We start from the raw sequence: 24,187 nt of genomic DNA on the forward strand, positions 1-24,187 counted from the left end.
ATAACCCGAACCTGAACTTTAGACGCCGAACTTAAAACAAAAGTTCGCTCAACACTACTTATAATGCCTACAACTTGAGGGCCTTTTACACTGGGCTGATGACCAGAAACTAACGTTAGTAGGAACATTTCTTCGGCTAATTATTGGCCCATCTAAACAACTCACCTCTCAGCCGACAAACAAGCAACACTCGTTTGTCAGCTGATCTTTAGGCATCACGCACACGACTGTATTTTTGGTCCGTGTCCGATCGGCATTTTTTGCGGATCACACACTGACCCAGCAAAAAAAGTGGACAGCACACGGGCGCCATCCATATACTGTCCGCATCCATGTGGCCAGGATGAAGATTATACAACCTGTCCTATTCCTGTCCATTTTGCAGACAAGAATAGGCTTTTTGACAGTGGGTCCTGCTGGATGCACAAGGACGGCATCCGTATTTTGCAGATTTGTGGATACAGTTGTGTGCAGGAGGCCTTAAAGGAGTATTCCCATTTCAGATAATGGTGGCATATCGCTAGGGACCCACACCTACACTGAGAACAGAGCAGGGAAGGTGGCTGCTGGAGGACCCAGGGTTTTCCAAGTTCTGTCCACCGCCAAACGCTCTCCCCATAGGATTGAATGGGAGCGCACCACAATTGTGTGGCCACCACTCCCATTCATTTCTATGGGGCTGATGGAAATAGCCAAGCCAGCGCTCTGCTATTTTCGCTGGCCCCATAGAAGTGAATTGAGGGTGGCTGTGAATGTGCCCTACACGACCCACAGGGGTCCGCTCGATATATATGTGTGGGTCCCAGAGGTGGGAACCGCACCTATAAGGCAATGGGGGGGGGGGGGCATATCCTGGTGATATTCCCCCATTGTCTGAGATGGAAATACCCCTTTAAGGGTGCCTTACATGATGGAGTTTGGCCATGGGATTAATGGTAATTGCCAGGCCCCATCTGTATTTGCTATTGTTGTGAATAGCAAATACAAGTGCAGGACAGCAATGAGTGGCAAAAGTCTCTCTGGTTGGAGGCACACCTCCCCATTTGAACAGGGGATGTGCTGCCGGCATAGTAACAATCCTTCCTCCCCAATCCAGTTTTCATCGCCCTATGTAAAGGATGTTTAAACGAGCGCCTACTGACCCATTTTACCACATCAGGCCACGTAAAGGATCCATGCTGTATTACTGTATGGTGCCCAAGCAGCCTGATGCTACCCACTTATATACCAGTTACTAGGCACTTGCCATGAATCAAACTCCCTTCCAGAAATCAAATAAATTAGTTTATTGGAAAATTGTACATTTTGAAATGTAACAGATCTAGTGATTAAGATTTGAAACAGGCAAAAACAAGAGAAAAACATGTCAAAGTATTGGCAAAAAGGGGGTAGACATAGGTGTCTGTAGTAGCAAAAGTATTATTAGTTTAAAAGTGGCATTGTGTATGGTACAACATGTACAAATCTCTTGTAGCAGAGAAACGAAAATGCGCGTTAGAGCGATAAGGGCCCCCACTGCAGTTATTAGTCGCCTGGGCAGTGCGAGAGGTTTATGGCAAACAGTACATTTTAGCAATACCCATGGTGTCAGTTTGGAGCTATGAAAATGCATGTGAGTCGGTAACACTCGAACACGAGGAACCATAAACGTTACGTGTTGTTTGCACATCTGCATGCTAAATGTGGTCAGTGGGTAAGCCCAAAATACAGTAATCCCTCAAACTTCAACACAGTAGAAAGTACAGCAAATCCAGTCACCCTTTGCCTGTAAACAATCCTCGGCTTATTGGTTAATAGCACTTAAAGCACCAATCTAAGTGCATTAACTCCCGTAACGATCCCCGATCATCGCTTGCATAAAAGATCAAGAGGGCACCCTCTTGTTATATAATATCTACATATATCATACAGCTCTGTGAAATCACAGTGAAAGCCCTAGAGAAATAAACACTCTTTACAGCAGGACGTCAACCTGTAACAGTAAGAATAGGTGAATCTAGACCTCCCCCATACAAAAATGTATGAGTGTCTTCTCCTGGAAATCTTGCCAATTAGAAACTCTAGGCTCTACTTAAAAACCCGGTTGATTTAAAAGTGAAAACAGACCCTCTTATCTGCCATTTTACAAATCTTTTCACTATTTCACTTGCAAATTTCCTTGATTTTTTTTCCAATCTGGAAAAAACAACCTCCACTGTAGTGCAATTAATTACTTCGTCCATAATGTAAAATGTCATAGCTCTGTGGAAAGATAAGAAGATGCTCCAGTAAACATGAGATCGGGCACTCCCCAACATAGGCTTGAGTAGTCCGTCGGAGCTGGGAAGTCCAAACTAGTGGCCTCTTACAAATTCAGAACTAAAAACTTAAGAGCAGAAATAAATAGACAAAAAGGGACTGTAAACAGATCCACTTTCCGTTGAACTTCAGTGATAAGAGTTGGCATGACCTTCACAGTCGGTAAAATTTTAAGACGAACCTCGGAGCATCACACCCAGAACATTCAGTCTTGAAAAACTCCACAAGGAGTTACATTCTCAAAACGTTAAGACGCTTCATCCATTGTCTTTAATCCCTTCAAAGTCGTTTACTTTGAGATTTTCTTCAGCAGGACTTTAATTTTTGATTGCTTTTTTTTCTCGCCATTCTGAGATAGGTCATGGGGTGTGGTCTTTAGTACGGGAATCCCATGGACTTCTTGAACTGGCTTGCTGTCATTTGGAGACGAAGGGAAGGAAGGATGGGGTGCCTTAGAGACAGGTAAAACACTGGAGAGTTGGTGTAAGCTGCAAGACTTCTCCAAAATACCATTGTATACCTTACTGGCTGGACTAAAGACCATGCTTTGGCTTTCTGTTAACCCTGTGGTGTCAGGGGAGGAGGTTTTAGAAACATCTGTGGTTACAGGAGAGTCTGTAGATAGAGACTCCTCACATGAGGTTTCCTCTTTTAAGATCTTCCGTATGGGCTGCTGCTGAACCTCCAGACTTGAAGGTGGTGACTGTCTTCTTCCAATTGAAGAGTTTAAAGAATCACATTCTGAACCTGTATCTTGAGCTTCCCTGATGACACAAAGGAAATAAAAAGTTTAGAAAACAGAATTAATAAAATTTCTAAATAAATTCAAAAATGTTGTAGAGATGAACCCAAAACACTATCCAAACTATGAATCTTAGTGTTGGTATCTCACTGGGGTTTGATCTCTGAGACTGCCACTTGATCAGAGAATGGAGGTATAGTGCTGCATCCCCTGCTAACCAGGCCCTACGTAACGGTACTCCTGGCCAAACTATTGTTCAGAGACCTGCCGGCATCTGCAATCCTTTAACTGGGCCCGCTGTGTGGAGACAAAAACACAGCGCTATAACAGTGCTCGCTTCATTTGGGCTCCACTTAATCATAAATTAAAGGGGTTATCCAAGAGTATAATAAGCTCCCCCATATGCCCAGGCGGCTCACATTGAAATTACTTACCCCGCTCCCCACACCGCCACTTCTCCCTGTGCACGGATGAAACACCCCCCGGTGTCAGGGGGAGCAGCCAATGGCAGGCGGGGTACGAGCCTCCCTAGCATCGCTGGTGCCACTAGGGAGGCTCGTCTCTTCCCTGCCCGCCATTGGCTGCTCCCCCGCAACACTGGATGTTTTCATCCGTGCACCAGGAAAAGCATCAGCGGCAGTGTGGGGACCAGGAGCAGCGCAGGAAGCGGGGTAAGTAATTTCAACGTGAGGGGCCCAGGCATATGGGGGAGCTTTTTATACTATTGGATAACCCCTTTAATGGAATATCTTAATCTACCATAACATGGAAATACCCTTTAAAGGGTTATCCAACCACTATAATGACCCCCCCTCCCAAATCCAGCCCCCCCCTCGTATACATTATACTTACCTGCTCCTCGGCACCGGGTCCCTGCACAGCCGCAGGGGGGGCCGGAGCAGCCAATAGCAGGCCGTAGCGGGGACGAGCATCCCTAGAATCGTGGGTGGGGCTAGTGAGGCTTGTCCCCGTGGTGTCCTATTATCTATCGACCCCCATCCAGGGGTTTTAATCCGAGTGACGGGGAGATGCAGAAGCGGCCGTGCAGGGATCCAGAGCGACGCAGGTGTCGGGGAGCAGGTTTAAGTATAATGTATATGAGGGGGCCCATGCATTGAGGGGGGTTGGTCACCATTGAGGATTATACGAGTATACGACCTCAGTGCAACTACCAAAACTAGTCTGGAAGGTCTGATTGATGATGTTGGTGCCTAGACCCGAGTAATAAAATCTATACCAGGGATCAGCAACCTCCGGCAATCCAGATGTTCTGGAACTCACAGAAGGCTCTATTAATTTCTATAGGAGTTGTGAGAACAGCCAAACATGTTTGCATGCTGGGAGTTGTAGTCTCAAAGCAGCTGGAGTGCAGAGGGTTGCTGATCCCTGATCTACACTATGCTCAAATGGTTGCTGAATACATGGCACACAAGTATTGCTGTTAGTATACAACCAAGTTACAGATTCCATATTAAAAAGAAAAAAGGTGAGAAAGGAAGTTAGATATAGTAGAAAGGGTTTGGTTAAAACGGTTGTCTGTTCTCAGAAAAGAGGGATTACTTTTGCCTCCATAGAAACAGTGCCTCACATCTTCATAGGCTTTCCCAGGTATTGCAGGTCATCCCCTTACAATACCAGGCGAAGCCTATGGACAAAAAAAAAAAAAATAGACCCTTTCTTTCCAGTTGGCTAATAAAACCCTTAAATGGGCCAGGCCTACATTAACAAACTAAGAAGACAGGTTGGCATTAGCAGGAGGTGCTTCAAACCCACATGCAGTTGTGCATATATATAGGGGAGCAAATCCTGCACTTGTGGCCCGTTGCTAATGGCAATCCCCAGCAAAATGCATACAATGGAGGATGCCCGCAGCGAACCACAAGTACCACAATAGACATCCTACACAAGGTAACAAGTGCGGATGTAATAATTAATATAACAATATAACAAAACAATAACAAACACAGGTGCACTCTGCAGTATTACTAAATCCTCAAACTGTTTTTAAAATTGAGAGATTAGTCAACATGTCCTACGGTGTAGAACATGTCTAAGCCCGGACACCGCGACAAGGTTTCTCAAGTAGCCCGGGACCCTACACTCTCCTACCTGAGCCATATGGGCGATACCAGGAGCCAGTGGGCAAATTACAGGAGCATAAGGCCGACTCACAAACAACTCACCAGTTACCTCCAGCATGTGGCCATGCTTGCAATGGGAGGAGGGAGGATTTTTACTGGGGATCGCCATTAGCAACGGGCCACAAGTGCAGGATCTGCTCCCCTATATATATGCACAACTGCATGTGGGTTTGAGCACCTCCTGCTAATGCCAACCTGTCTTTTTAGTTTGTATATATAGATTCCTGGAGGTGTATAAACTCCAATTTAAATGTGCCTGTTTTCCATCTACAGGCCACATTTAGGTGCACCTGTGAGGCCTGGGCCATATCAGCCAGTCTTGAGTGGGACTCACAGACTCCTCCCTCCTCCCATTGCAAGCATGGCCACATGCTGGAGGTAACTGGTGAGTTGTTTGTGAGTCGGCCTTATGCTCCTGTAATTTGCCCACTGGCTCCTGGTATCGCCCATATGGCTCAGGTAGGAGAGTGTAGGGTCCCAGGCTACTTGAGAAACCTTGTCGCGGTGTCCGGGCTTAGACATGTTCTACACCGTAGGACATGTTGACTAATCTCTCAATTTTAAAAACAGTTTGAGGATTTAGTAATACTGCAGAGTGCACCTGTGTTTGTTATTGTTTTGTTATATCAGGCCTACATTAAGGAGGACATTTCACCGATCCTGACATTGTGAACTAAGTGTCATGATCTGTACAGCGGCGCCCAGGGATCTCACTGCACTTATTATCCCTGGGCGCCGCTCCGTTCTCCTGCCATGCCCTCCGGTATGTTCGGGGACTTGATTATATAGTAGGCGGAGTCTGCCCTTGTTCTCCTGGGAGTCTCCTTCTCCTAGACTGTAGCGCTGGCCAATCACAGCGCAGAGCTCACAGCCTGGGAGAAAAAAAACTCCCAGACTGTGAGCTCTGCGCAAATATCCAGGTAATGGGAAAAAAAACTAAAAGCAGGTATAGAAATTAGCAATAAGAATCCACACAAAAGCAAGCAACAGTATGAATAAAAAAATAAAAAAAAATAATTGAAAACAAATTGTGGTCATTGCTTAGGTTAGGCTACTTTCACATCTGCGTTTTCCTTTCCGGTTTTAAGATCGCAAAAACCGCAGCCCAACGCTTCAGTTCTGTCCCCATTCATGGTCAATGGGGACAAAAACTGAGCAAACCAGAACAGAGTGCACCAGAACGAATTCCCGTTCCCATGTCTGACACAAAATCGCCGCAAGCAGATATTTTCTGTGCGCATGAAAACTGAAGAAGCCGGATCTGGTACCAAAAACCATGTAAGTCAATGTGCCGGATCTGTTTTTTCGAACACAAAGAAAATGGATCCCGCACCCACTGACTCACAATCGTTTTAGTGCCGGATCCGGTTTCTTAATTTTTGATTTATTACAACCGGATCTGTTCTGAACGGATGCAGCCGGTCGTATTATAATAACGGAAGCGTTTTGTGGGGTTTTGACATCCCATGCCGGATCTCAAATCCGGAGAGCAAAAGCGCGGATGTGAAAGTAACCTTGCCTAACATTACAGCGGGTGCTCTGGCGCAGATCATCCCGGTGATGACGGCACAAGGCTCTAGGATTTGTACTTGCTTCTGTGTCGATGTGAATTCCAGGTAGATTAGAGGTGCTAGAGACTAGAAATAGGCGCTTTGGTATTTCGGTAAACCATCTACCTTTTAGGCATATTAGCGTGACTTAATTTCTCATACCACTGCTTTTCTGCAATGAAGTAGATTGCATCCTCTTCCTCCTCGGTGCGGTACAGGGCAGGACAGCTCGATACCGACAGAATGTCGGGATCAGGTGACTGCAGGACGTGTTGAGACTGGGGGGAAGGTGGAATTACATTACGTCGAGGGCGACACATGCTGCTGCTGCGTGCCAATGTTCCATGAGTTTTCAGAATGGAACCTACAGAGACAGGAAGGGAATTTTAATCACACAGAAAGAGGGAAAAAAATAAATCCTTTCAATACACAGCATTAGGTCATAGGATAAAAACACCCAGGAAGCTGTTTACTGGAAAGTTAGACCCTGATAACTCTAAAGAGAGGGAGACATTTTCTCCGTACGAAACGCTGCTCATATTAATAACTAAATCATTATTGGACAGGTTCCAATAGATTTTCAGGCTGCAGATTGTGTGCCCTAAATTTCTTCCATGCAGTTTGCTTGTGCGGACACTAGGGGGGCCTCTAAACAAGTTAAACAGTGCGTATCTGTATTACAGGCTAGCCTCCATAACTGTAGTAGAAATCAGCAGATTCATTGGTGGCGAGCGTCCTAGCACCTCTCTCCTGTGAACGCATAGAGTAAAATCAACTACATGTAAAGAAGAAATGCAATGACTGTTCCAAAACTAATCAAGGTTCAATGGTAAATAACCTTTAAACCTGCTCCCCATCACTAAGATATGGACAGTCAGCAATAAGGAGAGGAGTAGATATTTGAAAAGTCCAGTTAGAGAGGACTATAGACTACAGTAGTGCCCCAAGGGGTGGGGGAATTCATGTAAAAGGAGGTTTTCCGAGACTTTTATACCAATGAACTACACGCTAGATAGGTCATCAGTATCTAATCGGTGGGGGTTAGACGCCTGGGATCCCCACGATCAGCTGTTTGAGAAGGCAACGGCGCTTGCAGTAGCACCACTCGCTTGCAGTAGCACCACCATTCACTTCAATGGGGCCGAGCTGCACCTAGGCAACATGACTGATGAACCTGATGTCACTGGAGTAGGAGAAGCCAAGAAAAGGCTGCGACGCTACTGCGTGTGCCGGTGCCTTCTCGAACAGCTTATCAGATCGGTGGGGGGGGGGGGGGGGGGTCCTAAAACCTGGGAACCTTGTAAGAACCATTCTGGAGTATCGATTCTTAATGTTGCGCTGTTTTGTTCCGGCTAAAAGTTATGAATGAATTGCTAGCAGTTTGCAATGAAGGTCCAGATGGGTTACCAGTTGTAGTGTGTGTCCAGACATGGGTAGAAGTGACTGGATAAATGTCAGTGTGCAGGGACACACCCCCTACTGGTAACACCCAGGTGGACCTTTATTGATAGACTTCTAGCAGAAATAATAGAGGAATGGCACAACACAAAATATATGCTCTAGAGACTGATGAGCAAAGTTGCTCAACTTCTCCCTGTCAGAACTTTACCGGAGTTCATATTTGTTAAAAAGGATGTGTCTGCGGAGTGGACAAGTGTACAGTAATAGCAATGTCAATATTTAATTACCAATTAAATGCCAGCATTTTTTATGTGGTTTTGTACAGAACTTTTATTCCTCCTAGAAATATATGAGCACATTCACAACTGGGTTTTAGTATTCCCCATGGCAGTCGACTGAACACAGATGTTGTAGGGGAGACCATCAGTGCAGACACTGTTGGCGCATAGGATCATGCCTCCCTGACAAGGCAGCACAGCATTTACAGGAGGAATAACAGAGGGAAGGCACAATGCAGGTATATAAGAGAAGATGCTCCAGATTTATTATTTTATGGGGCAATGTAAGCATTTACTAAATCAGCCTTGACAGGAGAGGTGAAACCCTTGGTAAACATTTGAGAGATCTCATTTAAAAAAAAAAAAAGGACAAAACAATCCTTAAGCAGACATATGGTCACTGCCAAATCTTGTGTTCACGTATGTTGGCGTGTACATTAATAATCCCTCAGTCTACAGGCAGCAGTTCCACACCCCGCACCTCCCTTAGTGTACGTGACTTCCAAGCATTTCTCAGGAGACTGTGGCTTATATATTGCAGGTTTGGGGAATATTAGAATGAGCAGAGACATAACGCCTACATAGAACTGGGGGCATTTTTGGGTCTTACAGAGACCTACCCAAAAATATTTCTATATAAAAAATACGACTGGTCTCATTAATGCAGCAGGCAGAAAGACTGAGGCTGCACTACTGAGGATATCCAATAATGAAAGGCTCTGATGTTTGTCAGAAGCAGGTTAGTCACAGAAATTATATGATACTCATCTTCTAGTAGAAGGGAGGCCACGCATACAATATACATACAAATAAGTGAAATGATCCTTGCAGGGAGCAGTTATAAAATGTGGTAAATTACATCCACACAAGTAGCTGCGAGCGCGTCCGTCTCCTCATACAGCTGATCGGAGGGGGTGCTGGGTGTCGGACCTTTGCCGATTTGATATTGATGACCTATCCTGGAGGATAGGTCATCAATATAGGAGACCCCAGAGAACCCCTTTAAAGAAAAATCTGCGATCACATTTATAATAAATATACAACCCACACATAGATTTCTACAGGTAAGTCTATTTAAAGGAGTTGTCAGTTATTTTCTTGTTCTTTGTATGTTCCTAACTAACCAAATGTAACAGCTTTACCATGCACTTACTGCATCTGTAGTTGCTCCTTTCTCAGATTTCACTGACGGTCACATGACCTGTAAGCTCAGCTTCTCTCCCTGCTCAGATGATGTTTTGTGACGTCACAGTGCTGGCCACACCCCCCTTCACTGCCTTCTGCCCTGTGTCTCCCTCCCACTGGATACTTCAGGAAAGATAAACCCCTTCAGGAGCACAGACTCCGGGCTGAAGGCTTTACCAAGTGGCTGCAGGCAGTGAGGGCACAAATGCTGGGCACAGGAGCTGACAGACTAGGAGTTCTGCACAAGAACAGGTAGGGAGGAAGATCTGTGTGTATCAGCAATGTCATTGTACAGCTGGGACTTGTAGTCCTACACATACAACATGCTGCCGAGTATCCCAGCAGGCAGACGACATGTCACTCAGGGCAGCTCTTGTATTCACTCCCTTTGCAGAGCAGGAGGAGGGGCAGAGATTGTTATTGCAGGTAAACAAACAAAGGGCCAGAAGAGAACCAGGCAAATGAGGAAAGAGAATTATTTTTTTACCTAAAACTTGCTTAGGGTACTTTCACAATAGCGTTATTTTCCGGCATTGAGTTCCGTCCTAGGGGGGGGGGAGGAATAAATAAATGTCGGATCAGTTTTTTCGGATGACACCGGAGATACTGATCCGGCATTTCAATGCATTTGTCATACTGATCAGGATCTTGCACTGTTTGACAAATGCCATCAGTTTGCATACGTTTTGACGGATCCGGAAGGCAATTCCGTACCGGAACTGCCTGCCGGAATCCTCTCTGCCGCAAGTGTGAAAGTACCCTTAGCTTACCCTTACATTGCTGCCCATCAGATTTACAGTGCTATAATATTTTTTTCATAACTTGGACAACCCCTTTAAAAGGGGTTGACCACTTTCTGCTAAAATGTAATAAATGTCATAAGCTGCTGAGTACTGGCATGTGAAGTGCTAAAAGGTGGTCAATCCTTAACCCCAGAAGACACGCCGAAGCCCCCAGCCACCCATGATACGACTGGACCCCGAGTCAACAGTGCATGTGACAGCCACCATGTCCAAGGCGCTCCAGATTGCGCCAGTCATGTGATTTGCCCATATGACTGCCTCCCTTGCTGCATCCTCTTCTCCAGTGGTGTTGAAAGCTTCAGTGCATTGGCAGTTACAAGGAGTAAACTGCTGTATCCGCACAAGCGCTGGACACTTCCATCATCGGGGTGAAGGGTGCAAAACATAGGCCTCAGCGGTCATGTATGACCCCTGAGGTCAATTGACTGGCAGCAGCGATCACATGACCTATGGAAGGGTCGTCAGTGCTGCAGTGCCAGCAGGGAACAGAGCAGTGAGACATATGAAAGTGTGTAAGGGGTTTTACCTTTATTTAAGACAGCCCCCTGCTCTGGGTCAAGTTTCTAAAAATCTCAAAAACTGTTTTTAAATGCTATGGCAGCCTTTGGGACATTTGTTTTGTTTAATCCATGTATTTTTAGCTAAAAAAATAAATAAAAATAATAATTATAATCTCGCCTCCTTACCACACAAGGCGAGCCCCAGACCAAGGAAGAATGACAGTTCTCGTGTGTTTCTTCCATTTTCTAATAAGCGTTGCCTTCTCACTAAGCTGCTTGCTTATTGTCCTGTAGCCCATCCCAGCCTCGTGCAGGTCTACAATTTTTTCCCTGGTGTCCTTAGACAGCTCTTTAGTCTTGGCCATGGTTGAGAGGTTGGAGTGATTGAGTGTGGGGACAGGTCTCTTTTATACAGGTAACGAGTTCAAACAGGTGCAATTATTACAGGTAATGAGTGCAGAGTAGAGGCCTCTTAAAGAAAAACTAACAAAAAAATAACGCACCCAGATAGTAATGTCAGATTGCTGCAAATTTCAAAATGCAGTTATGCCTCAGGCAGATATGTAAATTATTACAGATGTAGTCTGATTAGATACTGGGTCTTTCCACAAGAGGTCTTCCCACTGCTCTATATAAAATATAAAAAAAAAAAACAACTCTGAGGCTTCTTTTGGGTAGTGTACCTCTTGGTGAGAGATTGGTGACTAATGGACATTATTTTACAACGCATTCAAAGACATTTTACATTTGGTTTTGAGAGGGGGTGTATTACTGGACTGAAAGTTGGATAGATGAATTGCCCACCATTTAGGTCGTTCTGACCTAGCTATGAGCAGTGGTGGCACGCACACAAGGCAAACAGGGTCCAGTCTGTAGGCCCTGTGGTATTCGCTTCAGTCCTGCTTTTCCTGTGGAGCGACACAGTTGCTGGTGTGATGATCTGAGGAGCCACTTATGACAAATCGGTCACCCCTAGCAGTGATACGAACAGGTCAGCGATATGTACAGGACATCTTGCGGCACCATGTGCTTTCTTACATAGCAGGGCTTCCAACAGCAGGATAATGCTCACCAACACCCAGCAAGGGTTTCTTAGCAATGCCTCCACCAGATTTCAGAACTTCGTATGATGTCCGATCACCAGATGTATCGCCAATCAAGCATTTATGGAACCAGCTGGGATGTCAGCTTCATCAACCTACCAGTGTGCAGGATCTACCGGCCCAGCTGCAATATCTGAGCAAATGTGCCACAGGATACCACACAAAACTTATATGCCTCCACGCCTAACCATATCTCATCCTGTATCCAGACTAGAGGTGGCCAACAGGATCCTAGAGCCGCCTTTCTATTGTCCAGTTTTTCCCAATAAATTTAGCCTTTTGCTCTAATATTGTAATTCGAGATGGGCGAAGAGACTTCAGATGCTACATCCAAAGTCACTTCGATAAAAAAAATGTGTTCTAATGCTGTACAGAGATCCTTTGTAAATAACTAACTTCGACTCATCGGAGTCCGTACATTCTAATACTGTATGGAGATGAATCTCCATACAGTATTATAATGAATTTTTTTACGAAGCGGCTTTGGATCGATCATTACATTCACACTCAAAGTTTTGTTCAATTCAATCAACTCCTTCTTGGTGCGTTTTTTTTTTTTTAAATGACTATCTCAAGATGAGGAGAGCGTATTGCTTATAGACAGAGAACTTACATACCATGGAACTGGGAAATGATTGGAGGTGTATCTTCATCCAGGTCATCCACCCCACCAGCTATCGGGTAAGGAGGAATGGAGACTCTGGGCATAACCACCCAACTGTGGTCTGAGTAAAGCGTCGATGTCAGGTTTGGCAGACCAGAATTGTGCACGATCTGAAAACTACATATTTTCTCAATCTGTTGCCAGCGATACAGTCGCTCTCGCAGACACGTGGTTAACTCTGAAAGTGCTTTCCTGTGGAATAAACATGCAAATGTCAATGCATCAGGACTTCTACTGAAGTGACACTAATCATACCTTTTACTATGGTACAGCAATAAATATAAAATATGTACTGATTTAAATGAGGCATAGTTTGTCAGAGTACTACCACGTGTGATCTTCGGGTAAACTCACATTATCTCCGCTCCCAGAATTACCAGGATAAATAAAAAAGTTACATTAAAAAAGGGCAAATTCAGCTTTACTACAGAAGTTCCTCCAACTTTGAACCCAGAGAAAAGAAAAGCAGGCTGGTTCGAGAGCTGCACTTATACAAGCAGGCAAATAACGCGAGTTTGAGAGCTTTCGCGTGTTTGAGTTGAAGTGTGTTTGTATTAAGTGTCTGACTTTAGATTACGTGACTTGAGATTCAGGGACTTTAGGAGGGGACTACAGTAAGTTAGATTCTTATCGCTGCACTATATTGTATGTTTATTTTTTCTTGCGTAATCTCCATTTAGTATGTGTTCCATTATTGACAGCGCAGTCCAGTGCACATCTTGTCTAATGTATGCAGTCCTAGAACAGCTTGTCTAATGTGAGCAAATTACCGTTTGGAATCGCACATAGAGTATCTAACCGGGGGAGTTTTAACACTGAGAAGCGTTGACAATTTGAAAAAGAGTTTGCTGCTCACTGAGCAAGCACTCTATGGGGTAGATGTGGGGGAGGGTGGTAACGAGGAGGCTCAGGAAAGTGAGGGAGCTAGCTGGATAACCGTTAGAAAGAGGGGGAGAGGGAAGAGTGCCAGGGAGGATAGCCCTGATCTGACACACCCCAACAAGTTTTCACGGTTGGCAGATGAGGGGGGATGTCAATTCATAGAGCACTGCTGCAGCCGGACACTTCCTCTGCCAGTCAGGGGAATGTCAGCTCCAGTATGCAGGGGACCAGGAGAGCAGGACAGGCCAGACAGGTGCTGGTAGTGGGAGACTCAATTATTAGGGGTACAGAGAGGGCAATCGGTCACAAAGACCGGGATTGTTGAACGGTGTGTTGTCTTCCTGGCGCTCGAGTTCGACACATCGCGGATCGGGGTGACAGATTACTGGGAGAGGCTGGAGAAGATCCAGCAGTCATGGTCCATATCGGAACAAATGACAAAAGTTAGAGGTAGGTGGAGCGTCCTTAAAAATAATTTTAGGGATTTAGGTCAAAACCTTAGGGCAAGGACCTCAAAAGATAGTATTTCCTGAAATACTACCTGTACCACGGGCGCCACACAAGAAAGGCAACAGGAGATTAGGGAGGTTAACAAGTGGCTCAAGAACTGTGTAGGAAGGAGGGGGTTTGGGTTCCTGAGAACTGGGCCAACTTCTCTGTCAGCTACATGCTCTATCGTAGGGACGGGCTGCACCTCAATGGGGAAGGGGCAGCTGTGCTGGGGAGAAGATGGCTAGAAGGTTGGAGGAGTGTTTAAACTAGTGACAGGAGTGGGGGTAATCACGTTAAGGACGGGAAGATATTGCAGATAGAGACCGGGGGCATGGTAATAAGACTGGGGGAGGAACTAGAACAGCTCAAAAGGAAAAGGTGTAGGGTACAACATATACATAAACCTCTTAAATGTATGTATTCTAATGCCAAAAGCCTGACTAATAAAACTGGGGAACTGGAATTAGTGATGTGTGAGGAGGACTATGACATAGTGGGAATAACTGAGACATGGCTGGATGATAGGTTATGACTGGGCGGTTAATGTACAAGGTTACAGTCTGTTTACATAGGATCGCAAAAACCCGAGAGGGGAAGGGGTCTGCCTTTATGTAAAGTCCTGTCTAAAGCCCACAGTCCGAGAAGATATAAGTGAGGGACATGAACATGTGGAGTCACTGTGGGTAGAAATACATGGAGGTAAAAACAAAAAAATACTAATAGGAGTTTATTATAAACCACCTAATATACCAGAGTCCATAGAAAATCTGCTACTAAACGAGATGGACAAGGCGGCAAATCATAATGAGGTGGTTATTATGGGGGACTTCAACTACCCAGATATAGACTGGGAAACTGAAAGCTGTACATCCCATAAAGGAAACAGGTTCTTGGCAATAACCAAAGACAATTACCTTTCCCAACTGGTTCAGGACCCGACTAGAGGGACGGCCATACTGAACTTAGTATTAACCAATAGACAGAACAACAGATGTGCAGGTCGGGGGACACCTGGGAAATAGTGACCATAAAGTAATAACCTTCCAATTATCATTTAAAAGAGTGTTTCTTCAGGGAGGAACAAAAATACCAAACTTCAAAAAAGCTAAATTTAGCCAACTAAGAGAGGCCAAAGGCCTAACTAACTGGGACAAAGTCCTCAAAAATGAAAATACAGCGACAAAATGGGATATTTTTAAAAACATCCTAAAATCTAATTGTGAGAGGTACATACCTTATGGTAATAAAGGGTTAAGGAAAAAAAAAAAACAATGTGGATAAATAGAACTGTAAAGAAAGCAATAAATGACAAAAAGAAAGCATTTAAATCACTAAAACAGGAGCGTAGTGAGGAAGTACTGAAAAATTAAAAGGAAAAAAAATAGAATATGTAAAAAACAAATAAAAGAAGCCAAACTAGAGACCGAGAAATTAATTGCGAAAGAGCAAAACTAACCCTAAAATGTTTTTCAATTATATAAATGGTAAAAAAGTATAAATCTGAAGGTGTCGGCCCTTTAAAGAGTAATGAGGGGGAGTAGCAGAGAGCGACGAGGAAGAGAAAGCAAAGCTGTTAAATATTTTTTTTTCTCCGCTGTATTCACTGAAGAAAATAAACTGTCAGATGAAATGCTGAATGTAAACATTAATTCCCCAAGAAAAGTGTCCTGTCTGACCGAGGAAAAAGTACAGCGGCGTCTTAAAAAGATTAAAATAGACAAATCACCAGGACCAAATGGCATACACCCCCGTATCCTAAGGGAATTAAGTAATGTCATAGCCAGACCCTTATTTCTGATATTTGCAGACTCTATACTGACAGGGAATGTCCCACAGGATTGGCGCATGGCAAATGTGGTGCCAATATTCAAAAAGGGTCCAAAAACAGAGCCCAAAAGCTATAGGCCGGTAAGTTTAACATTTGTCGTGGTTAAACTGTTTCAGGGTTTTCTAAGAGATGCTCTCTTGGAGTACCTAAAGGAAAATAAGCAAATAACGCCATATCAGCATGGCTTCATGAGGGATCGGTCATGCCAAACTAATTTAATCAGTTTCTATTAAGAGGTAAGTTCTAGACTTGACATCGGTGAATCAATGGATGTCGTGTATCTGGACTTCTCCAAAGCATTTGACACTGTACCTCATAAAAGGTTAGTATATAAAATGAGAATGCTCGGACTCGGAGAAAACGTCTGTAAGTGGGTAAGTAACTGGCTCAATGATAGAAAACAGAGGGTGGTTATTAACAGGAAAACACTCAGATTGGGTCACTGACACCAGTGGGGTACCTCAGGGGTCAGTATTGGGCCCTATTCTCTTCAATATATTTATTAATGATCTTGTAGAAGGCTTGCATAGTAAAGTATCAATTTTCGCAGATGACACTAAACTGTGTAAAGTAATTAACACTGAAGAGGACAGTATACTACTACAGAGGGATCTGGATAGACTGGAGGCTTGGGCAGATAAGTGGCAGATGAGGTTTAACACTGACAAATGTAAAGTTATGCACATGGGAAGGAATAATGCAAGTCACCCGTACATACTAAATGATAAAACAATGAGTAAGGCCTCATGCACACGACCGTATTTTGTTTCTGTGTCCGATCAGTTTTTTTTGCGGATAGGATGCGGAACTACTCATTTCAATGGGTCCGCTAAAAATGCGGACAGCACACCGTGTGCTGTCCGCATCAGTATGTCCGTTATGTTGCTCCGCAAAAGAAATAGTGCATGTCCTATTTTTTTTCTAGTTTGCGGACAAGGATAGGCATTACAACGGATCTGCAAAAAAACGGATGCCATACGGAACGTCATCCTTTTTTTGCAGATCCGCAATTTGCGGACCGCAAAACACATACGGTCGTGTGCATGTAGCCTTACACTGACATGGAAAAGGACCTAGGAATTTTTGTGTAAAGCAGACTAAGCTGTAAAAGTGTCAGGCAGCTGCTGGGGGAAAGATGCCCGTGATGAGAACATAGTCCTACCACTTTACAAATCACTGGTCTATATTGGCAATACACAGCACAGCTGATAGGCTTTAAAACTTAGCGGTTCATATTGAGACTAAAGATAAGCAAATTTATTCTAATGAATCGATTTGTCTCATCATCATGGATTCTTCAACTGTGGAGGGCTGTCCTCACAGGAGAAGTGCCCACCTGTTGCTAGAATGACAGGGGTGGGCATGTAGCCTGGCCCTGTCAAATTCTTGCCCGTGTCACTGCTCCGATTACAGAGCAAGGGCAGAGGCTCGGCTTTAGCACAGTAAGCCCGCAGGTGCCGCTAGGACAGTGACATCACTTTCATTGGTTACAAGTCCTAGGGGCAGGTCAGTCCCAATCAAGTAAATGGGCCTGAGCTGCAATACAACGTACGGCGCTGTGCTTCATACAGATGATTGGCAGGGGACCTAGCAGTCAGACCCACCCCGCCAACCAGGTACTGATGACCTATAATGAGGATAAGCCATCAAAATCTCAGACAACTCAGAGGAAGCTCTTGTGTGGACAAAGGCACTGCTTACAGTTACTCCCACAAGTTCTCTCCTTGACAGGCAAGGGTGCCTGTGTGATCTCTCCTCTGACTGACCGTGTGCTCACCTTCCCTCTCAAATAGAACATCCACCCACTCCTGCTGATATGACTAACACGGCTTCTCTGAGGGGTAGAGAAGAAAGCGCAGATGGTCAATGTCAGCCCTGAGCAGACAGAAGCAGCGCACACAGCTATGTGAAGGAGCTGCACAGACTCTACAGCAGCAAAGTGGTGGGAAAGGTTTAATGAAGACCATTTAAAAAGTTGCCTAATATGTATAGACATGATTTTTCTTGCATAAATCTTTCAATAAATACCCCATTGAAACATAAAACGTTGCTTAATTTCGCATTTAGGAGGCAAATTAACAATCAAATAAAGAAGTCCATGGGCATCCCTAGCCTTTAATGCAATGGTCAAAAGTAACCAAGATAGTGAATCATATTAACTGCCACGGCGAGTCAACTTACTTTGCTTCAAGAATTTTATGGTCCACCTCATCTAGCGAAGAGCTGTGTGCAACATGTAAGGTTCCAAATACGGTGCTCCTTTTCTTCTTGATTTTTTCTGCCTAGAACATAAATTACAGATAAGAAGGACACTATTAGATGGGTTATTCAGGTCAACCATGAAGCAGCTATGAAACAACACCATGTAAGTAGGAAAGACACAGTCTAAAATGTTTAAAAAAAACAAACAAAAAAAACTTAGTGTAAGGGTCCATTCACACGTCCACAAAAGGAGTCCCGCAATTTTCAATCCGCACTTCCGTTCCGCGGCCCCGCAAAAAAATAGAACATGTCCTATTCTTGTCTGCAGGCACAGACAAGAAAAGGTATTCCTATTACAGTGTCATCCATGTGCGGTCTGCGGAACGCACATGGCTGGTGTCAAGTGTTTTGCGGATCCGCAATTTGCAGACGTGTGAATGTACCCTAAGGGACATTTACATGAGCCAATAAAGAGGCAACAATCGGGAACAATTTGTTTCCAATCAATGCCAGCTTGCTCAGCTGCATGTTGGTGCAGTAATCGTCCCTCCTGTATGAGGATGAATGATCATTACTAGGATTGTTTTTTTCCCCCAGTTTCATTGTTAGCAGCACATCCCTGTCTACAAAGGGCAATGAGCTGCCGACAAATTAAATGGTGCATAAACCATTTCATTACCTGACTAACAAGTTATTTCTCTTGTTGGTTGATCAGTGGCACAGTTACAGACGGATTATTTGTAACAAGCATTCATACATTCGTCCACAATAACTGCCCATGTAAATGGGTCCTGGTCTCTCTCAGGAGAAAGACAATCAGTAACAAGTAAATTGTATTGACCAAATTTCCACTGTACACCTGTCTCTGCCCCGCCTTTTCATCTCCCCTCTTTGGAAATCAAAAAGTTAGGGATATTTGGCTTTCAGGTGAAATTTATGGAAAAATAGGTTCACACTACAGTGATATTATATCATAAAAGTAGAGCATTTAAGTAGAAGCCGCAATGGTGATTTTCTCATCTCAAACAATTCATTGAAACAAAAGCCAACACCAGTGGTGGGTATAACCCTTACAAAAATGTCAATATCTCAATAACTTATCATGTGGCCTTGAGCATCAGTTAAAGATTGACAACAACGTCTCATGCTGTTCACAAGCCAACTTATTGTCTGCTGAGGTATGGTATCCCAATCTTCTTTAAGGGCGGCCCTCAGGTAATTGAGGTTCTGGGGTACAGAGTTATGAGCCTCTACATTGCGACTAAGCTGATCCCATAAGTTCTCAATAAGATTCATGTCTGGAGAAAGTGCATGCCACTCCATTTGAGGTCCCCCAGTCTCCAGCAGCCGCTCCCTAATGATGCAACCACGATGTTGCCCATGAAGATGAAATTAGTCCTGCGTTGTTCATGCAGAGACACGACGACTGGATTAATGATGATCTTCAAGTAGTATGGGCTTGTCACTGGACCATTCACATAGTGTAGGGCAGTTCTGTATTGACTAGACACCTGCCCACACTGTAACACCACCACCAAAGGTAACAGTGGATGACGCATAGCGCTCCCCTTGACATCTCGAACATCGTTGGTGGCTATCATTTCTGGTCAGCATGAATCGACTCATCAGTGAACAGCACTGAGGCCCACTGGTCCTTCGTCTATGCAAGACGATGACGCCTCTGCCTGGTGGTGTAGTCCGGTACTTATCCTTGCAGGGCATCTAGCACGCAGACCACGCTGAGGTGAACGGTTTGACGTTACATTTGGGTGCCTCTCACCTCCCTTAAATGTGTAAGCTGAAGCTCCCACGATTGCTTGTCATGGAACAGAAGCAGCAGAATGCAGTTTGGGGATTTAGTACCCCCTGCACTCCAGAATTCTGGCTAAAAGGTCACAAAATATGTGCTTTGTGACTTTTTGGGGGTCACTTGTGCAATTTTTACATGTTTACACAAGTGGAGTAGAGTTTTTTTTATACACAAGTTTTAGGTTTAAAAAAACAAATGTTAACATTTCATAAATGCTGCATACACAAACTCCCCCCCCACCGAGCTCAACTTACAGTGCGATTGCCGTATATTCTGTTGGAGGCATGTATACATAAAGCATCATATACATATGGGACAGGTTTACTCTGTTTATTACCTCCTCTTTAGCTATTGCGAGCTGCATTTCTGCATTCTGTTTCTTGATGTTGTAGTACTGTACTTCCACCTCATGCGTTAATTGAAGCCATTTCTGGAGCGTATCGGGGACAGACCAGTTACTCCGAAGTTCAAACTCCTTTTCTGCCTTTTTCAGCGCCATGCGAACCTGCAAACAAGAACATATCTGTCTTGTACAAAAAGATCACTCCTTTCTTGTTGTGGTCTTTTACACGTATCCAGCGTGCATCAGAAATAAGGGCTCTTTACTTTTCCTACCCAGATCCCAGCTTAGAGGAGATTTGGCAACTCCCTATTAAAGCGGAAATGCAGCTAGAATAAGCTGTTGGGAGGACAATGGTGGGGACCTACGACATTTTACAAAAAAACAAAGAGAAACCAAAGACTTGACGCTGCTCTGGGATTTCCACCTCTGGCGACTGTTGTAAATAAAGTATTCAAGAAGGAAACTGCGCCACTTCAAGAATCATGCAAAAAAGGTTTCAGACGTTAATTGGTCACACGAAAATTTGTATTTCAGTCAGTCATTGCTTCTTCCATCAAAGAGCAAAGACAAGTATAGTCCAGGAATCTCAACGTTTGGTTTAGCAGGAACTTAAAGTAATATCTGGAATGAGGGTCTGGCATGTGGTGGGATGAAGCGGACTGTATGCTCTTTAAAAGGATGAAGCACGATCGATTAAAATACAAATTTTCGTGTGACACCTTTTTTGCACGATACTGGGAGTGCCGCGGTTTCCTTCTAGAAAATGGAGGGCTGGAGAATCCTATCGCAGTGCACACAAGTTTCTATAAAGAGTGCAGTGCAACCACTTGTCTGCTGCAAGTAATAGAACACTGATAATGATAATTGCCGGGGTGTTTAGGTGCTTTACACTCTTCTTTATGATATTGGGGTTCAAATCGCATCCTCCTCTGAAATGCCATAAAAAAATCTATCAAATTTAGGCTAGTTTCACACTAGCGACAGGGGACTGCAGCAGGCTGTTCCGGCGGGTGAACAACCTGTCGGATCTTCCCTGCCGCCCGTTCACGTGTGGCCCCTGACTGCCGCTCGGTCCCCATTGACTATAATGGGGGTGGGGGGCGGAGTTCCGACAGAAGAGGTGGCCTCTCGGCGTGGGCTGCCGTCAGAACTCTGCCCCCATTATAGTCAATAGGGACAGAGCGGCAGTCCCGGGGCACACGTGAACGGGCGGCAGGAAAAATCCGACAGGCTGTTCCGCCGGGTGGAGTCCCCTGTCGCTAGTGTGAAAGTACCCTTATATTATCCATCTACACTCAACATTGAAATTGCAACACCGAGATGGACAAGCTGTAAGGTTATGCAAATCGAGGAAGTAGCAGGTGTCACCAAGATCTGCAGATGATCAAACTTTCAAGCACCTAGCTCCAATCTGTGGCCTGTGGGAGGGGCATAAAAACCAGATTGGAAGCAAAGTTTTTTAGCCACATTAAAACTCAAAAATTGGATCAAGTCATGCCTGATGATTGTGTGATGCCTCCTGTTTGTCGATGTGCCAGTTAAAAGGTTTTCCCACCATAGAATCCCACTGACACTGAGAACAAGAGCACAGAAGTAGTGGCTGGATGTGAGGGACACCGTGACCTATTCATACAGCATGTACCTGAACTAGTTCCTCCTCTGCATACTTCAGTCTACTGAGTTCACATTCTGCTCCTTCCCTCAGTTCTCGGAGGCGATGAGCTTCCCGCTTTGCATCACAGATTTCGTCCATTAACTTGCGCTCCAGATTTTGTTTTTCTACAGCAACAGTCCTGTTCTCCTCTTGGGCTTTTTCCAACCTTAAAAGAGAATAAAATGTAAAATTAATACAGCAATAAAAATAGCAAGGACAGACAGAAGACAAAAATACAACAACCTACCAAACCACTCATTAGGCAAACTTATTTTGCTATGCATACTATAAAGAATAGAAAAGATTTTTGGTAAATATGCACAGAATAGAATTAAGCTCATGGAAATCAGTATCCGGATTATAAAATAGTTGTCTTCAAAACAATGCTCCTGTGAACATGTCTAGGCCGTTGAAATGTCAGAGAAGGTCCCTGCTCAGGACACCACCCTATGGACCACAGCAGTCACTCACAAACAGCTCTTGCTCTAGTAGACTAAAGCTGATCGTGGCAAGGGAAACTATTTTTATTATATATATATATATATATATATATATATATATATATATATATATATATATATATATATTTTTTTTTTTTTACACACACACACAGTCAGATGCAGATTCCCCAGGCATAAAGTAGCTTCTATTGAAAAGGCAGTTGTTTTTATGGCAGCTTGTTAATGCTAGGGTAGAATCATTATTGAAACAGGCAATACACACCTCCTAGACTGGGAGTAACTCTGAGGTCCCTGGCCTGCAAGAGACCAATGCTGCATGTAATAAGACTGCAGTGCCACCTACTGTAATTCGACATCTACACCATGCAGTATATAGACTTCTTGCAGTCTACACTTGCTTGCAGACTATGCAGGACTAAAGACGTTTCTCCCTCCACTGTGTGTTGCAGAATTCATAGTGTAAATGTTGCATATATGACCAAATTTGATCTCCTGCTTCTATGACCTCTTATACTTTGGCAACATATTTATCTCCCCTCTGATGTACAGGGAAATCACACAAGAGGTTTCATATCGCTACTGGTCCCTGCTATTCCCGCTCCCTCTATCTCTGGAGGAATCAAGTTTGACATGCTGGGCAGCAGATTGAGCAACAGAACAGCAGAGGTGACAGGGAATAACAAGAGCACTACAAAGTGCAGTCAAGGGATATGAAGGCTATGCCTAACAGAAGGGAGAGTTATTATGGGAAATACAGTCCTTCACATTGACAATCCAGCCCACTGCAAACCCTGGCAGCACCAAAACAAAGGTACAGCAGCACAAATGGGAAAGAATAAAAAAAATATAATAAAATAATAATTTATGAATAATAATAATAATAATAATAATCTACTTCTGGCCTATGGTGACATGACCTAGTGCATATTCAAACACATAGGTACTTTATTTTTATAAGCTCAGAAAACTCTTTGGGTTGAGAATGTATTAATAAAATTTCCATCCCAATAATGGAATTAGCAATCTATTTATGGTGATAATAGTCACATTTGTTAATACCAATTTCCCTTAGAGTTTAAAATAAGGTAAGATATGCTGGTAAAAGACCAAACATAAGAAAATAAGTACAATCTTATAACAGAGACATCAGTGCAGTCACATGAGCTAAAAAAAAGGTCATGAAAAATAAAATTAAAATAAAAACTACTAAGAAGCCACAGCCAGCAGCTACATTGGGACCCATTTTGGGACGTGGTATACAGAAGCTAAATTTTATGTATTGAATTTGCAAGTCTATGTACAGCATCCAAAAGCTGCAGTGCTAAACATTTGCATTAGGACAGAATAGATCTATTTTTTTTAAACTATTTCCGTTTCCAACCCGTCACATGCAAAGCAGAAGCTTAGAGGACACCAAGACACAAGTTGCTTTCTTTGCAGCCGCTGGTGATGTTATCCATTCTGTTACCTTTCCTGCAGCTCAAGAAGACTCAGCTCAGCCTTCTGTAGCCCCTCCAAATCTTTCATCATCTGAGCTATATGTTCCTTTGAGGTCTTGTTCTGCGTGTAGGCAAACCAGCACCCACCAACACCAATGACTATAGAAACGGTCAGGACAAAATCCTTCACCCAGTTATGAGGGGGGCCTGAAAAGCAATGGTTTCCATAAGTCAAAAAGCACAAAGAAAGGCTCACTACCCAATTATTGTCAGCAGAACCCATGCGCTCACGTGTTAATGGTCCAAACAGGACAACATCCAACGCCTTCAGGTGAAGTTTTTGTCTGTGGCTCCGATCGGTGATCTTCAGTTGTGAGATCATAAATGCCGGCTCATTCACAGCTATTCTGT

At 43.9% G+C, this 24,187-nt stretch overlaps 1 protein-coding gene across 2 annotated transcripts in view; it reads right to left on the reverse strand.

The window, feature by feature from the left end:
* Window positions 1–2,119: 2,119 nt before the first annotated feature.
* STIM2 (stromal interaction molecule 2) overlaps window positions 2,120–24,187 on the reverse strand; it is an 87,151-nt gene continuing 65,083 nt past the window's right edge. Inside the window, exons 5-12 of one of the 2 annotated variants that reach the window (XM_040419010.1) lie at window positions 24,068–24,183; window positions 23,806–23,983; window positions 21,865–22,042; window positions 20,217–20,384; window positions 18,049–18,149; window positions 12,619–12,857; window positions 6,894–7,095; window positions 2,120–3,062 (exon numbers count right to left, since the gene is read on the reverse strand). In XM_040419010.1, coding sequence (XP_040274944.1) covers window positions 2,588–3,062; window positions 6,894–7,095; window positions 12,619–12,857; window positions 18,049–18,149; window positions 20,217–20,384; window positions 21,865–22,042; window positions 23,806–23,983; window positions 24,068–24,183 — 1,657 coding nt within the window. In that variant the 3' untranslated portion in view covers window positions 2,120–2,587. Of the gene's footprint in view, window positions 3,063–6,857; window positions 7,096–12,618; window positions 12,858–18,048; window positions 18,150–20,216; window positions 20,385–21,864; window positions 22,043–23,805; window positions 23,984–24,067; window positions 24,184–24,187 lie in introns of both variants that reach the window. The other variant, XM_040419009.1, reaches the window with a different exon arrangement.

Source organism: Bufo bufo, chromosome 2 (genome assembly GCF_905171765.1).
Source record: "Bufo bufo chromosome 2, aBufBuf1.1, whole genome shotgun sequence".
Classification (NCBI taxonomy): Eukaryota; Metazoa; Chordata; class Amphibia; order Anura; family Bufonidae; genus Bufo; species Bufo bufo.